General features: G+C 42.6%; 1 protein-coding gene across 1 annotated transcript in view; it reads left to right on the top strand.

Moving 5' to 3' along the window:
• Positions 1 to 17,828, top strand: part of shank3b (SH3 and multiple ankyrin repeat domains 3b) — a 67,488-nt gene that overhangs the window by 34,907 nt on the left and 14,753 nt on the right. The window contains exons 13-22 of the mRNA XM_080754486.1: positions 4,146 to 4,309; positions 5,183 to 5,296; positions 5,920 to 5,995; positions 6,229 to 6,311; positions 7,020 to 7,144; positions 9,305 to 9,437; positions 12,376 to 12,456; positions 13,004 to 13,021; positions 14,670 to 14,797; positions 16,822 to 16,906. Coding sequence (XP_080610612.1) covers positions 4,146 to 4,309; positions 5,183 to 5,296; positions 5,920 to 5,995; positions 6,229 to 6,311; positions 7,020 to 7,144; positions 9,305 to 9,437; positions 12,376 to 12,456; positions 13,004 to 13,021; positions 14,670 to 14,797; positions 16,822 to 16,906 — 1,007 coding nt within the window. The remainder of the gene's footprint in view (positions 1 to 4,145; positions 4,310 to 5,182; positions 5,297 to 5,919; positions 5,996 to 6,228; positions 6,312 to 7,019; positions 7,145 to 9,304; positions 9,438 to 12,375; positions 12,457 to 13,003; positions 13,022 to 14,669; positions 14,798 to 16,821; positions 16,907 to 17,828) is intronic.

The following is a 17,828-nucleotide window of genomic DNA, read 5'->3' on the forward strand; positions in this document are numbered from 1 at the left end:
TCTACTGGTGTTCTCACACACAAAATCCTTGTCACACAAGGTGTGCCAATAAAGCAGAGACCCTATCGACTGTCCCCAGCTAAACTTCAGGTGATGAAGGAGCTTATTGAGGAGATGTTGGAGATGGATATCATTGAGCCATCGTCCTCAGCATGGTCTTCCCCAGTAGTCCTCATCCCTAGGAAAGACAGAAAACCAAGGTTCTGTGTGAACTACATCAAACTCAATGCCGTAACCTACACTGACGCTTATCCATTACCTACCATTCAAGAAATCCTGGACTCCCTAGCTGGCTCAGTGATCTTCTCAAGTATCGACTTGAATAATGGCTACTGGCAATGCAGGATGGACCAGGACAGTATTGACAAGACTGCTTTTGCTTCTCCCCTTGGACTCTTCCAGTTCAAAGTCATGCCGTTTGGACTCAAGAATGCTCCAGCGACATTCCAACGGCTAATGGAGATGACTTTGGGAGAGCTCCGGGGAAGCATCTGTTTCGTCTATTTAGACGACATCATCATTTACTCTGCTTCCTGTGAACAGCATTACTTGGATATCCAGGCTGTTCTGGATACACTAAGATCTGCCAACCTCACAGTGAACATGAAGAAGAGCAGGTTCTTCCAGACATCGCTGCGGTTCTTAGGCCACATGGTCTCAGCAGCTGGAATTCAAGTGGACTCTGAGAAGGTGAAGGCTGTGGAGGACTTCCCAGTGCCGACAAACCTGAAAGCCGTACAACGATTTCTAGGGATGTCTGGGTGGTACCACCGTTTTGTACCGAACTTCTCTGAGGTTGCAGACCCATTGAACAACCTTAAACGGAAAGGAGTCAAATTCAGGTGGACCCCGGAATGCCAACGTTCCTTTGAAACCCTGAAGAAACACCTGGTTTCTCCACCCATCCTGGGACATCCTAACTTCAACCTGCCCTTTGTGGTGTATACGGATGCCAGTGATGTCGGTCTCGGGGCCGTGCTGGTCCAACAAACTGGCTTAGGCTCTGAAGAGGTGCTGGCTTATGGAAGCAGAAGCCTGAATAAGGCCGAAAGGAACTACTCTGCCACCGAAAAAGAGTGTCTGGCTGTTGTATGGGCATTGGAGAAATGGCGGTACTATCTGGAATGTCGAGCCTTCACTGTAGTGACCGATCACTCCTCCTTGGTCTGGATGTTTAAAGCACAGAAGCCCAGTACACGCCTCACTCGATGGGTCCTTCGTCTTCAGGAATTCACCTTTAACGTTGAGTATCGTAAGGGAAAGTATAACACCGTTCCCGATGCTCTGTCCAGAGCACCCAGTGACACCTCTGGTGATGAGCCCACCGCATTTGCCACCATGATGTCTGTGAAGGGAGAACCTATCAAGGAACTTCCCATATCTGATGAGGAGATTTGGAAAGCTCAACAAGAGGACCCGGAGATACAGAAGATCTACGAGTCAATCATGGGGGAGGGGGAGCTCACTGTGACTGAATCCATCAAGTTCACCATCCTGGAGGATAAAGTCTACCGTGTTGTGCAGCTTCCCCATAAAACCCTCTATCAGGTCTACATACCTGTCTGTCTCCGGAAACCTCTCCTTCAGATGTTCCATGATGATACCATCTCGGGTCATTTGGGACGGTACAAGACTTACAAGAGGATGCATTCATTGTTGTACTGGCCAGGATTGAGTTTGGAGGTAAAAACCTATGTGCAGAACTGTGAGACCTGTCAAAAGTTCAAACCAGAAAGTCGCAAGGTAGCAGGGAAGCTACAGCAGACTGTGGTTGAGAGTCCATGGGAGATGATTGGAGTGGATTTCATGGGCCCGTTTCCGCGGAGTTCTAAAGGCAACGTGTACCTTGTAGTCTTCGTGGACTATTTCACACGCTGGGTGGAGCTATACCCACTGAGAAAAGCCACAGCGGAAACGGTGTCTAAAGTTCTCACTGAAGAAATCCTCACAAGGTGGGGAGTCCCTCGTTATATCATTTCTGACCAGGGATCGCAGTTCGTCTCTGCAGTCTTCAAGGAAACCTGTGCCAAGTGGAACCTGCGACAGAAGATGACGACAGCATATCATCCCCAAACCAATCTCACAGAAAGGGTTAACAGGAACCTTAAAACCATGATTGCATCCTACGTTGATAACAACCATAAACAGTGGGACAAGCACCTTCCTAATTTCCGTTTTGCCCTGAATTCGTCCGTTCACGAAACCACCGGTGTCACTCCGGCTGAATTGAATCTGGGCAGGACCCTCAAAAGTCCTCTGGATGTGATGCTGCAACCCTGGAGTCCTTCTCCAGAGTGTCCGGCCTACAAGAATGTGACCGAACTGAAGGAGCTCCAGGTCTTTGTACAGGAAAATGTACAGAAAGGACGCATTCGCCAAAAGCGGAACTACGATAAAAAACGTCGAGATCTGATGGTGAAAGACAACGACCGAATTTGGCTAAGATCTCATCCATACTCTAAGGCAGAGAAGTCATTCACTGCAAAGCTGGCACCCAAATGGCTTGGACCTTATAGGGTGATCTCCCAGGTGGGGCCAGTTAACGTTGACGTCGTCTTGGAGGACACGGGTGAGGATCGGAAAGTAGTCCATGTCTCCAGGCTTAAGCCTTGTTACCCCTCAGCACAGGAGTTGGAAAAGCTTGAACGCCAACGTGTGTTGGATATCTTCAATGAAGAGAGTGACGAGGAAGAGTTCCTGGGATTCTCCAGCCCCTTGTCTGAAAGTGGGGTTAAGAAGAAGAAATAAAACAAAGACGTTTTCCTGCATACGTGCAGTTTTTTTAAGGGGGGGGGAGTGTGACGGTCCGCCCCTAACGCAACGCAATTCTCCCGTCACTTCATTCACAAAACGTTACTCCCATTCACAACTCCAGTCAGCCAATCGCCTCCCTTTCATCTCCGCAGCGCTGCAACGCGCGTCATGTTGAAATGAGGAAATCACTCACCGCTCTGGTGCTCTGTGTCACGCAAACGACAGAAGCGGCGGTGTCCGTCTGTTTGTTATACAGCCTACATGGCGATCCTTCCTCAACACGGGGAGATAATAGCATCCGTGCCTTAGTTTGACCGCGAGTAAAAGTCCGCGTCGGCGAGGTGTTTAGCGGAGCGACATCGTCAGGATCGTTTGGAGCGTTTGGACCGGAGGCTACTCGCAGTACGAGGACGTCGGGGGAAGACGGTGAATACAGAACCCGGCCATTAATCCAGGTGGATTCGCCATACACTTCGCCACGGCACCGAGGTACTGTACGGTTTAACACTGCAGTGAGCGACAGTCTTTTGAAGAGGACGCGTGAGCTAAAGGAGCGCAAACAGCTGGTTGGGGGGAGTTTTGTTGAGCGTCCCATTTCTTTATTTTCTTTGTTGGTCCTTTGGGGAATTCTTTATTTTGGAAACAAACTGAGTTGAATGAAACAAAACTGAACTGCGTGAAAGCAAACTGAACTGAACTATTTTTTGTTTAATAAATCCTGCGAAAGGTGTTTTTTCTTGTTGAAACAAAGACTCTGAGTGTTGTCCTTTGAACTGCTTTATTATTATTGTGTTGGGTCTATGTTGTCATTATTGTTGTGCATACAAGGTCATTGGTACATTTTGGTGTGTGGTATTTTGTAAGAAATACGATTTATGGGTTCATGGTACTAATTTCATGTAATCCATGTGGTGGGTTTCTGCAAACTTTAAGTGTACACTACTATTTAAAAATTGTCGGATGAGAAGCCGGCTGGCACCCCAAAAACTGAAAACTTAAAGGGCAATCCGCTACAATGAGTAATCAATAGAAGAAAAGTCATTTTGGGGGTGAACTACTCCTTTAATTTTGCTGTTATCTGTGGAAGGAGACTAGATGTGGACTAGATCTTCGAATTTGGATCCGGATGTTCAAATAGTACAATCACCAGGAAGTTGAATCTTTTTATTAAGAACAAACACCGTACTAGGTTGTGTTATTGTCAGAATCAGCTTTGTTTGCGTTCATTTATATGCTTTGATAGTTGTTTCATCATAACAAATTTTGAATTAAAACTGCCAGAGTTAAGGGGAGACCTTGCAATTTGAAAGTTTGAGAAACATTGCTTTAAGCTGTCGTCATGTGTATCTCTTTGCGTGTGTGCGTGCGTGTGTGTGTGTGTGCGTGTGTAGTCCTGGGTCGGGGGGTCAGGTGGACAGCCCGCCCCCGTCCCCTCCCCCTGTGAGGAAGAGGAGGCTTTACAGCGCCGTCCCCGGCAGGACCTTCATCGCCACACGCTCTCACACCCCTCAGGGGCCGGGCGAGATCAATCTCCACCGAGGAGAGAGAGTCAAAGGTCAGCACCTCGTCACATCGCTCATTTTGTACTTCAGGTCAGGAGCAGTGGTGGAAAAATAACGAATTTCTTTTAGTAAAAGTATCAATACTGTGATATAGAAATACTCTGTTAGGCTGCACCCACACCAAACTACCTATGAGAGTGGATTCCCCATTGCGCCAATGCATTTCAATGAGAATGGAGCAGTTTCATGCCAGTAGAGGATTTCTGCAAAATAGGTACTTTGGTGTGGGTGCAGCCTTACAAGTAAAAGTCTGGAGTTCAAAATGTACTTGAGTAAAAGTTTGAAAGTATTGGCATCAAAATTTCAAACAATTATAGAATAAAAGTACAATATTTGGATCCGAGATTTAGTGGAGTGGAAGTAAAAGTATTGGAAATTGGAAATACTCAAGTAAAGTACAAATACCTCAAATTGTACTTAAGCTCAGTGCTTAAGTAAATGTACTTTGTTACTTTACACAACTGGATTTGTTTGATTGTTCTGATTCATTTGCATTAAACAGTTTAGCACATTTTAACAGTCTTTTTTTTCCAGAGCTACTGTGAATGGAGTTGAATGGACTGTGTTTTCACTGTATAATCTATGTTTTAACCAAGGTTTGAATGCTTGAACTGAACTTAATAAACGAGGTACATATTTTATTATTTTGCCATTCAGATAACAGAGCTTTTCCTTTTTATTATTGTACAATATGTTCTGTCTTGTCTCTTTTTTATTTCTTTCAAGGCTGACTCAGGAAGGCTGACTCAGGAATTCTATGTTCAAAGAATTCCTGATAAAGTCTCTTGATTCGATCTCTTGCATCTTGGAGCATGTGATGTCCCCATTTTGTGTGTCATTGTTGAAGTGATCATTCTTTTCTATAGTTTTATCAATCGGAGAAGAAGGTTTCTGGGAGGGCAGTGTTAAAGGACGGACCGGCTGGTTTCCTGCTGAATGTGTAGAGGAAGTTCAGATGAGACAGTATGACCCACGCCTAGGTACTTATCTATTTCTATTCTATTCTATTCTATTCTATTCTATTCTATTCTATTCTGTTCTATTCTATTCTACCATCAGGCGAATACTATTTTGTTGCTGTCAGATGGAAACTCCAATCCAAATGTAGTTATTATTTATTGATTTTATTCACAAGCTGTTGTTAATACTTTTCATTCAACCGATATGTCCATATACGGGCATACAGTATATATATGGATATCCTGCCCAGAACCGATTATCCAACCAATATGCCCATATATGGCTGTATATTGGGCACGCCAATATACAGGGTAGGAGCATATATTCTAATGACATCAGGGACCTCCATATATGGGCATAAAAAGGGACTCAGGTGTACAGACAAATACAGAGATCTCCACAACCTATGTAGGCACAAATTGGACACAGACAGAAGGGTACAGCGGGTACTCTGACAAATCCCCCGACACTATGACTCCGACATATTGGTCGGATCGGCGGTGCAAAGTAGGTGTGAGGGCAGCATAGCCCAGAACGTCTAATTTATTCAAAAAGACAATGAGACATTAGCAGAGACTATTTAAATACCATATATACAGTAAGTGATGAAGTAGTGATTTTTCATTCCTTATTTGTGTTCCAGAAACCAGAGAAGATCGAACTAAAAGGCTGTTTAGACATTACACTGTAGGCTCATATGATAACTACACATCATACAGGTAACACGTGTGTGTGTGTGTGTGTGTGTGTGTGTGTGTGTGTGTGTGTGTGTGTGTGTGTGTGTGTGTGTGTGTGTGTGTGTGTGTGTGTGTGTGTGTGTGTGTGTCAGCCAAATGAATGTAAATGAACTGTAATCCATTTAATGACAATGTATATACCATGTTTGTTCCTGTGTGTGTTCCTATGTGCGTGTGTGCGTGCATGTGTACATGTGTGCGTGCGTGTACATTAGTGACTATGTAATTGAGGAGAAGACAGCGGTTCTTCAGAAGAGAGAAAGTGAAGGATTTGGTTTTGTCCTGAGAGGAGCAAAAGGTAAAGACATTTTGTGTTTTTTAATCTAGTTGACTATATTCCCACAATTTAAAATGATTGCCACCATGACTGAATCAGTCATTTTTACAAGATTATTGAGTACTAGAATGTGTCAAACTAGCAGCACAATACATGTTCAGAAGCATATTCCATGTAACCCTCATAAGCCTCAGTCTACAATTTCTTCCAACTGTAGAATAGCAAGAACATGGTTTTAGGATAGTGGTTCTCAAACCTTTTAATTTCAAGGGTACAAATGTTACGAGAAACTATTTGTAAAAACAATGAGTAATGAATTGATGAATATGACCATTTGCTGTATGCAGGGGTGTCGCACCAAATTCTGGGCCCTGGGTACAAGCATTCACTGTGGGCCCCCCATGAATGTTCTTCATAGAGGGAGGGGGTTTAACCATCTCAAAATATTTAGTTTCAGGGACCCCCCAGAAGCAAAATTTGAGTTACAAATGTTCACTTAAAAAAATACATATATTCAAAGATTTGGACACGTTTTCACGACTTTTCAAAAATAGCAGATAATTATACAAGCTCGCAGTGTGGCACTCAGTGCCGCGCTGTGAGCATGTATTTCTGCTATTTTTCCATAGCTAAAGTATAAAATAATTAAGGCCCCTCCACCTTGGGCCCTAGTAACTCAGTCCCACTTTTTTCCCCCCTTGTGACGCCCCTGGCTGTATGGACCTGAAGCTGAGACGCCCATTGAGGAGTTTGCCCCGACGCCTGCGTTTCCCGCACTGCAGTACCTGGAGTCTGTGGACCAGGGGGGCGTGGCTTGGAGGGCGGGGCTACGGACTGGAGACTTCCTCATAGAGGTAATCATTCTATAATTCACCAAATCTCTGTGTGTCCGTCTGTCCATAACTCTGAGAGCAACTGATATAATAATAATCCATAACAAGACAAAGTCCAAACATATAAAGGGCATACGATTATAGGATTCACATCCATCTATAAATCAAGCAATGTTTTCCCTCTAATGTTTATATAAACCTGGTGTCCCAATTTTCAGCAGTTCATAAAATATTGTCTTATTTATTTCCAAAATATTTGTGATTTTAGTATTGTATTTTTGTGTTTACTTTCCTTTTCTTACTCTTGTATAATTTTCTTTTTGTGTGTGTGTTTGATAATAACAGACATCCCAACTTTCATTTCATTTTCATTTCCGGGAGGTTGGGGCCCATTATAATATTATAATTTATTTTTTCTTTGGTTGATCGCCTGCTTTTTCCCCTGTACATGTACATGTGCTGCAAGCTCACAATAAGTCCCAGACGCATTGTGAAATACGTTATTAGCAACAAATGTTTGTCTATTTTCGCAGAACATTGGTCTATGAGTAGAGGTTTAGAGGTTCATGTGGTTCATGTGAACTGCAACGGATACTGTACGTGTACACTCCTTTTAAGAAACAGGATCAAGAATGCTGGTTTCCCTCTGATATCTCTGAGCTATAGGGACATCATAATGGAGTAAAAAGCACATGCTCTAGGGTTAGGTTCCGACTGGCGATACTTTCAACAGCTAATTAGCTGTTGAAAGTATTGCCAGTCGGAACCTAACCCTGGAGCATATCGTCATTGTCGGGCAGAAACCTTGTATCTCCAAGTTTCAAATGTGTTTTTTCGTAAAGTAAAGCACTGCTTCATCACACAAGGCCGTCACACAAAAGTAGTGAAAACAGCCGATCTACAAGCACACAACGCCTCGCACCGCGAGGCGTTGTGTGCTTGTAGATCGGCTGTTTTCACTAGTTTAAATCATTTTAAAAATGATAAATACAAAACAAACGGTTTTGGACATACAAGGTTTCCACCCGGCAACGACAATGTGCTTTCACTCCCCATGATACTAGCCTAGAATCAGAGAAAAAACAGGCTTTACTCCTGTTCTTTTTTTTCTTCTTTTTTTTTCTTTTATGACATGCCCAGGTATTAGGTAATAGCGATTAAGGACACTAGTGTTCACATCGTAAAAGAGTGTAAACAACATTTTGAAGAACAGTAAAAACAGATCATAGCTCTCCTTAATCCATGACCAATGAGATACTGTACACATTTCAGATCAGAGGAAGATATATGCATGATGTGTTTTTTAATGAGCACTTTTCAGCAGGCTATCTATTAAAAAACACTGGCATACCTCCTGGAGATTCTGAGTTTTTAATAGACCTACTGTAACTTTTCATGGAAAACAAGGATCTTAAAGTTACTCCTTCAGGCCCTTTCACTGAAGTGGGAGTGATAGTGCACTTTGCTTCTCTGGAGGGCCACTGGAGCGGCTCATCTGGTTCACGTTATTTCAAGTGTATAGGACAGGGGTCTTCAATGTTTTCAGGCCAAGGACCCCTTAGTTGAGAGAGAGATGAAGAAGGGACCCCCACTACATAAAGTAAAAATTGTGTTGCAGATTTAAAACCTCTGTGCCAAAAAATAGACGATCTACAAGCTCACACGCGCAAGGCGTTGTGAGCTTGTAAATCTGCTATTTTTTGGCTAATGTTCCACTAAGAATAGGGATGCTAGGGTTCACGTGATTAATGTAAAAAAAACATGATCCTATCACACAAAGATTTGGCGGCCCCCCTGTAGTAACTCTGAGGACCCCCTATAGGGGTCCCGGACCCCCTGTTGAAGACCCCTTGTATAGGACATCAGAAGTAGAGTTCTCAACAGGCCTGAAAATTTAGGCCCGGCCCTAACTGGGTCAGCCCGAGGCCCTACCCGGCCCGACTAGTTAACATACATTTTAGGCCCTACCCTACCCTAAATGTCAGGTCGGGTTCGGGTATGGTCGGGTTCTCATTACTCTATCACAGAGAAATAGTAATAAAATAGTTCGGGCAGAATTTGAGAACTCTAATCAGAAGCAAATGAAAAAATATTTGGGCCCTTATAATGTATTTTATAAATGTGGACTAAAATAAAGAATGTGTGCGTGTGTGTGCGTGCGTGTGTGTGTGTGTGTCTCAGGTGAATGGGTGTGATGTGGTGAAGGTGGGTCACAGACAGGTGGTGACGTTGATTCGTCAGGGAGGAAGTCGTCTGCTAATGAAAGTTGTCTCAGTCTCCCGAAAGACGGACGCCAACCTGCTGAGGAAGAAAGGTGTGTATGTGCGTGCGTGCGTGCGTGCGCGTGTGCAGGTAGACTGGTACCATACGTACATCTTTCAGCTGTAAACCTGAACTTATATATATTTTTTATTTACAGTATGCTGCCCAATGTCAAAGGCAAACATGATTCTACATCAGGGGTGTCCAAAGTGCGGCCCGGGGGCCAAATGCGACCTGTTGACACATTTTGTGCGGCCCGCGGCTTCATTCCTAAATTGTATTCAGTGTTTCCCCTAGCCAGAAGCTGAAGGAGTGGGGGAGAATTGCGGAGAGCGGGGCGGGGGGGGGGGGGGGGGGGGGGGGTTGAACGGGGCCATTTGCTTCTGCGCTACAGACCCATAAGGGTCTATTTGGTTCATAACTATTTATCATTTGGCTGGGGCCTGGGGACCCCCTGGAACTCCCTCAAGGACCCCTCGGGGACCCCACTTTGAGAACCAATCCTACTCACCAGTGGTGGAAAAAGTACAGTATCAACATTCTAATGTAGACATACTGTGTTACAACTTACAAGTAGATGTCTGGAATAAAATATGTAGTGGAATAAGTAAAGGTACAAAAGTATTGGTGTCAAAATAAACGTAAGAACTAAAAGTTCTCAGTAATCATAATAACAGTTTCCAAATGTATAAAAAAAATTAAATCCTATAAAAATAGCAGATCTGCAAGCTCTACAAGCTCACAACACGTCACTTTGTGAGCTTGTAGATCGGCTATTTGCATATAGCCATCATGTCATAAATGTAGTGGAGTAGAAGTACTTAAGTACAGTACTTTACTTTACACCACTGCTACACACACTCTGTGTGTGCATGTAGCAAAGTTTATTTTCTAGTCAAAAATGTTTGTTGCCTAATGACAGTGGTGTTGATGCATCCCTCGTTTCTATTCCACATCTAACCAGTGAGTGAATGACAACCGTGTTAGCACTTAGCTCTCATTAGCATGAGACAAGTAAGCCTACTATTGCCCAACAGCGGTAAACTACATGATTCAAACACGTGGGGCACTGCTTTTATCCACAGCCCAAATCTTCTAATTAGCCTAATTCACGACCCGCCCACTCAGCATCCCACGGGTGCTGAAGTCCCGTTTTGAAGGGGTAAATCCTACCATAGCCTATGGAGTTGGCACAGAAATCGCAAATTTAATGCAATTTCCGAATAGTAAAGTATAAAATACGGCTAGCATGATCAAGAACACAAGATACTAAACGGCACAATGCACTATAATTTACTTTACTGTTAGAAATAATGATTTGTTGGCTTTAAGTCCAGTATAGTTTCCCCTTCTAAATTGAAGTCAGCACCCGGGGAAAACTGAGAAACGGAAGTAGGTGGGCGGGCCGTGAATTAGGCTAATTGTACACACCAGTTGCAAATATGCTGACGAGGGGCAAAGACGTAGTCAGCTCAGAATCAGAGGTGCTCAGCGCGACGAGGCTGCTGCCTGACTGACTGACTGGGTGAATGAGAGGGGAGGGGGAGAAACTAGACATATACTGTGATACATCTCCTTCCAACCGTATGTAAGCGAGAGAAGTTAGAACGCTATGCTTCACATGAGCGCTACATTGTTGTGGGGGGAAAAAAATCAAAAAAAAAAAAAAAAAAAGTGAAAATCATACAGTGGCGGCCGGATTTGAAGCAGCGGCGGCCCGCCGCTGCTTAATGCATGTAGGGGAAACACTGGTATTATAAACGGCCCACCAGCACCGTCAAACAAGCATATTTTATAGTATAATTTGTCAGGATTCCTTGTTCCCTATTGATATTAGATATTGATAATAATTAAATATGCATATGTATGTGATTTTGTCATGGTCCAACCGAAAGTATATTTTGTCAGGAGATATAGTCGGCCCTTGGGTGTTTTAATATAAAGGTTTTGACACCCCTGTTCTACATGCATTAGTCTTGCGTAGCCAGAAAACTATTCCACAATCTCCGAAGGCTATATAGAGTCTGGAACAGCAGCTCCCGAACGGTGAGTATCGGAAGTAGCCACTGCTGCTCTGAACTGTAGTCCCACTGGAAACATAACAGAAACACAATAGCTCAGACAAAGTCATTCGAGCGGCCTATTCTTGTTATGGGTGTATAGTTTAAGAAAACGTTTTAAAACATCATGGAGGAAACACCAACAACACCAGAGAAAGATGAAATAACGCCCCCAGAAATATTGAAAGGAGACATAACGCTTCCAGTAGGACATGTTATTGCTACTGCACCAAGTGAGCGGTTGCGTCACATCCGCTTTATCTCGCACTCATCGTTTCTATTTCCGTTTGCCAGACTGTATGCCGGGAGCATTTGCCCAAATCGCGGAGGCAACAGTCTGGCCTCGCGAGACTATACATGCATAGATAGATAGATACCTTTATTGTCCTAAGAGGCAGCACAGCAGTTTTAAGGTTATAAGTTACAGAGAAGTAAGAACAAGAAAAGAAAGAAAGTACTGTTGTGAACAGTCCAAAAAAACTAAAACAATAAAGGAACAATAAAAAAGAATATATACATAAAGTGTCAAAAAAGCTATCACAATAAAAGAAGAATATATACATAAAGTGTCAAAAAAAAACATTCAACGCTCTTACGCTCATAAGTGTCACGTCACACACAAATAGCAATACTTAAAGCACAACTAAACAATGCAGCGCCAAACAAAAGTGTTCATGGATACATGTATAACAAGAGATGTTGGTGCAGACACAGTTGAGCCTTTTTATATGTATGAAATATCTCTCTACAAATAGTTCATAATAATAATAATAATAATAAAGTCTGTTCCAGATATACTGTAGCTGTTTAGCTGTCCGATATGACCCTCAACCTTTTAGCTGTATGTCAGTCGGTTTGTATAACTTATACAGTAAGTTTTGTGTTTCCTCTATCCATGCTGTGTGATATGACTGGTTCAAGTTGTTTTAGCCCCGCCCCCTCCAAAGAGAGCACCAAGCACATCGTTGACGCTGCGCTCCAAATCCATGACTGCCGACCTGGAGGAGATAGGTAAAAACACACACACACACACACACACACACACACACACACACACACACACACACACACACACACACACACACACACACACACACACACAACCACTTGAACCGTCAATACTTGAAAAAACTTGACCTTTGACTCTGTACTTTGTGTGCTCTTTTTCCCCTCTACACCAAAGCTCTTTGCCAAAAATAGCCGATCTACAAGCTCACAAAGCCTCGCCCTGCGAGGCGTTGTGAGCTTGTAGATCGGCTATTTTTGGCTAAAGTTCTTCAAATATAGACGCTAGGGTTCAAGTGGTTAATTTAAAAAAGGAGGGAAAAAAGGTTTCTATCACACAAATATTTGGAGGACCGGACCCCCTGTTAAAGACCCCTGTTGTAGATAAATTATCAAACTAGTAGTAAAACTGCATCTGATTTGGAACTCTTCACATTTCAACATGAATTTATACTGAACAAGCTGTCAAAGTATCGAACTATCTAACAGTTGATTGTTGTGATTGTACACAAAGTCAAACTGACATTAACAGTCGATCGTTTTATCTGAGCAGCCAGAAGAAGGCGATTTGGTGAGTTTCTGGTCTGACTTTGGCTGTGGTGTTGATGTTTATGTTGACATTGTTCATTGACGTTGTCGATGTTGACATTGTTGTTTTTTTATGTTGTTGATGACATTGTTGCCGTTCGTTGACGTTGTTGATGTTGTTTTTTCTGATGATGACATTGTTGTCACTGATGTTGATGTTGTTATTGATGTCGTCGATGTTGCTTGTGATGATGCCATTGACATGGTTGATGATGAAACAACTATGTTGTCTGTAGTTCACCTATTGTGACATGAATAGGGACGCTTGGGTGCTAGTGGTTATGATTACGGATTGGGGGGGTTAACATAGATGAAAAAAGAAGGTTGCGCTCAGAAAGTGTGCTTGATTTTTAACCTAACGCCGTGACAGGCCATCCGGCCTTCATCAGTGTGTTGCTTGCTTGCTGATCATTGTGGTGAGTCGGTGACACATGGGAAGACATATACAGCAGATTGTAAATATTTAGTAATTAGGCATAATGATCACAATATTGTAAATATTTAGTAATTGGGCATAATGATCACAATGATAAACAAGTAGGCTATAATCCACAATAAGCAATAGTAAACAACAATGTAGGCCTATTTAGGCACATTCATTCATTTGTTTTTGCTTATCTTATTAAAAGGTTAACGCCTACGACTCTTATTAAAAAATATAGCCTAAAAGTAATTGTTCATTAGGGTATCAAAGCTTAGTCCAATAGTCGGTGTTGGATACTGTGTTTATAGCAGTGATATTGTACTGGTGTCCTACGGTCCAAATATGTTTTCTTGGTAGTTTTCTCTGGCCCATAGAACACATTCCATATTTCAATTAATAAAATGTGTCTATTCTTTTCTAGATTTCTAGATTTTCGGCCACTATGCAGCCTTCAAATCTAGTCCTAAATGTTAAACACTGCTCTAACACTGCTGTAGTGTGCCATTGCCATATGTTTGGAATTTAGGTTTTTGTGTGTGACCAGTTTTTGTGCCACCCCATTCATGGTGCATCGGTGCACCTGTGGCCACTTGTGGTCCCTTGTGTGACTATTCTCATGGCAGACCCCCACAAACAATGTTCAGAACCTGAACAGTGTTTGTGGCAAGTTTGTTGTAGATTGGAGCAACGATGCACCTCGCAAGTCCGAATGTTACATTGTGACATCCATGGTCCACCCAATCTCTATAGGCAATGCTAAAAATTAACACCCAACAGGACTATGTTTGCAGTTGTAAGATTGCCACAGGAACCCAGTAGCCCCAAATGCGAGTAAATGTAAATTTGGAGACCATCCGCCACTCTTGCTAGTAGATAAAAATGTGTTTCAAAATCTACTACTGTAGATCTTCCACACGTGTCATTATGTATAGCACACAATTGCCTCAGGCATCAAATTGCAATTTTTGATTGATGTAAAGCTACAATAATTTGGATAAAAACGTTGCATGCAAAAAATATTGTTCTGGAAAAATATATTGTTCTGAGATGAAAGTCCCATGGCCATCGTGGCCGTTTCAGCTCGTCAACTTCCTGAAGTGTGCAAGGTACTTAAAGTACCAGCTTCCTCTTTTCACCTGACGAGTGAAGAGTTTGTATATAATCACCAATAAAGAGCTGTATATAATGTATTCTTTTTTTTCACCAGAGAAACTGGATGAGATGCTGGCAGGAACTCAGGAAGTGGTTCTGAGGCCTCGCCACACAGAGGATTTTAAAGCAGCGACGGTCAAACAACGACCAACCAGCCGACGCATCACACAGGCTGAGATCAATGTAGGTCCAGTGATCAATGTAGGTCCAGTGATCAATGTAGGTCCAGTGATCAATGTAGGTCCAGTGATCAATGTAGGTCCAGTGCAAACCCAATCCCAACCCTGCAGCAGGGATGGGACGATATGAGAATTTCATATCACGATTAACGTGACCAAAGAAATCGCGATTTACGATATTATCGCGATAATCAAAATATCCCCAACATCCATTATCCTGGGGCGGAACGTTTGCCAGACAATAGCAGATCTACAAGCTCACAACGCACCGCGTTGCGACGCGTTGTGAGCTTGTAGATCGGCTATTTTTTGGCAAAGAGATTTGGTAGAGTGTGAAAAAAAGACCGTATCAAGTACGTATATTATAACGTACGTTTTACCAATAGAGGGTTTAAGTGGTACCGGATATAGGCTACAGCTCAGCAAATGAAAGGTGAATTGATCCCAGTGCATGATGGAGGACAGTTTCACATAAGGAGTGTTACGGGTCCAATTTGGTTCAATTTGTACACTCTTGGAGTTACAGACCTAGCGGTATAAGGGTCCATTTGGTTCGTAAATAGCAATCATTTAGCTATGGACGTCCTGTAGCCCCTTCAGGGACCCTTGGGGGTCCTCTGACCACTGTTTTAGATCTTGTTTTTGGACGATTAGTTGACTCTGTGGCAGTGGCGCCACAAGCCCTTGTGGTGCCTGACTCGCAACTGGCTGTTGGGTTTTTGGTGCCTTTTGGCAACGTGATGCCTGACTCACAACGCGTCATGCGCGTCATTGTAGCGGCGGCGCTGCTCTGTGGGCTAAAACCAGAGGCAGGGGTGGGATGTTCTTCATTTAGACTCGGAACGCATTATTTTGTGCTTTAACTATTGAAGAATAGCAGATATACAAGCTGCAAGCTTGTAGATCTGCTGTTTTTGAAAAATCTTGAACATTTTTGCAAGTCTTTGAATATTTCAAATCCTTCTAAGGTTTTTTGAAAAACCTATGTTTCTATGTCAGTGGTGCTCAAAACTTTTCACCTGAAGGACCCCCAAAATGATATGTATTTGGCCATGGACCAACATCTCAAAATATTTAGTTCCAGGGACTGCCGCCCCCTGAAGCAAAATTTGAGTTACAAAGGTTCGCTTAAAAAATACATATTCAATTCACACGGTGCCGCGCTGTTAAAGTATAGCTAAAGTATAAAATAATTATGGCTCCTCCACCTTGGGCCCTAGTAACTCAGTCCCACTTTTCCCCCTTTTGTGACGCCCCTGGCGCTATATACGGCCACTTCCTCTTCCCCACATTGTTGGGGTAAAGACCTAACCTCACCTACTCAACAGAACATTCTCATGTAATAATCCCTTTGTAAGTAGTAAAGTTTTAATTGGTAAAGCATAGAAACGGCAGACGTGTGGAAGAGGACATTTCTGTAGCGCTCAGACAGTTTTAGCCCACAAAATCTCACTGATTGCCCTCCAGAAGCTAATCATCTACAAAAATAAGCAATTCGCCTAAAAATATATATACGATTTTGTGTCCAGTATTGTAGCTTTTTAACACAAGGTATTGAAGATGTTTTCTTTTTATTTATTATTATTATTATTCTTTACTTATACAATTTACCCACATTAGAAATTAGGGACACCAGGGTTAACTGGGTTACTATCAGAACTGTCACATCTTGACCGTGTCTGTCTGTATGGGTAACACTTGTCTTTTTTGTTGATTGACTCTCACGTTCTGACATCACGCTCTGACATCACTGTGATGTCAGGGGAACCAAATCCCTTTTATGCCCATATATAAATATGGAGATCCCTGTGATGCCAGGGGATCCAAATCCCTTTTATGCCCATATATGGAGATCCCTGATGTCATCTGTGAATATCTATGGGTACCAGGGGTCTCCATATACGGGTAACTGGTCCGATATACATCACTGGCCAGATGGCCAAGACATTCACCCTTAGACGTCTTACTGTGTGTGTGTGTGTGTGTGTGTGTGTGTGTGTGTGTGTGTGTGTGTGTGTGTGTGTGTAGTCTCTGTTTGAGCGACAGGGTCTGGCAGTTCCACCAGCTCTAGAGAACACTGTGCCAAGAGGAATGTCTAGGACCAAATCATTTGGTAATACACACATGCACGCACGCACGCATGCACGCACAAACTGCATGCACGCACACACACACACACACACACACACACACACACACACACACACACACACACACACACTCATGCACGCACGCATGCACGCACAATCGTATGTAATCATGTCAAATAACCGAGTCGAATATTATATGGACAAAAAGTCAAATTGGAAGTGTTGCAAATACCCCAAAATCTATATTGATATCTGAAGAATCACTGATTACAATCTCTATTCATTCATGAATATAGGTTATTAAAGGAGTAGTTCACCCCCAAAATGACTATTTTTCCTAACATTTACTCACCCCATGCAGACTTGAGTTCAATAATATATTTTTTGTTTTTGTCACATTCCTAAGCCAATAATTTGATTATAATAAATGTACCTCCACTGATTCTAGATGGAGACCCAAATGCATGTGGGTCTCTTGGAATCAATAGGCCTACAAAGAGTCTCCTCAAAATTGTTGGCTTAGGAACTACTCCTTTAAACGTGATCATCCCGTTCATTCCTGTTCACGTGTTTATTTCGCAGTGGTGGAAAAAGTACTCAAATGTTTTACTTAAGTAAAAGTATCAATACTTCAATGCAGAAATACTCTGTTACAAGTAAAAGTCTGGAATTCAAAATTGGCTTGAGTAAAAGTACAAAAGTATTGGCATCAAAATATACTCAAAGTACCAAAAGTAAAAGTACAAAATGTTTGAAAATTGCAGATCTGCAAGCTCACAACGCGTCTCGATGAGACTAAGTAAATCTACTTAGTTACTTTACACCACTGGTTTTTCGTGGGAGAGTGTTTTTTGCAGGTCTTTCAGTCCGAGTGTATCAAAACAGCAACTGGGTTAAGGCAGTGGAAGCTTGTGATTGGCTGCGCGGAGTTGACGAAAGTCGGGG

The sequence above is a fragment of the Nannobrachium achirus genome, assembly GCF_963921795.1.
Source record: "Nannobrachium achirus genome assembly, chromosome: 23".
Lineage (NCBI taxonomy): Eukaryota > Metazoa > Chordata > Actinopteri > Myctophiformes > Myctophidae > Nannobrachium > Nannobrachium achirus.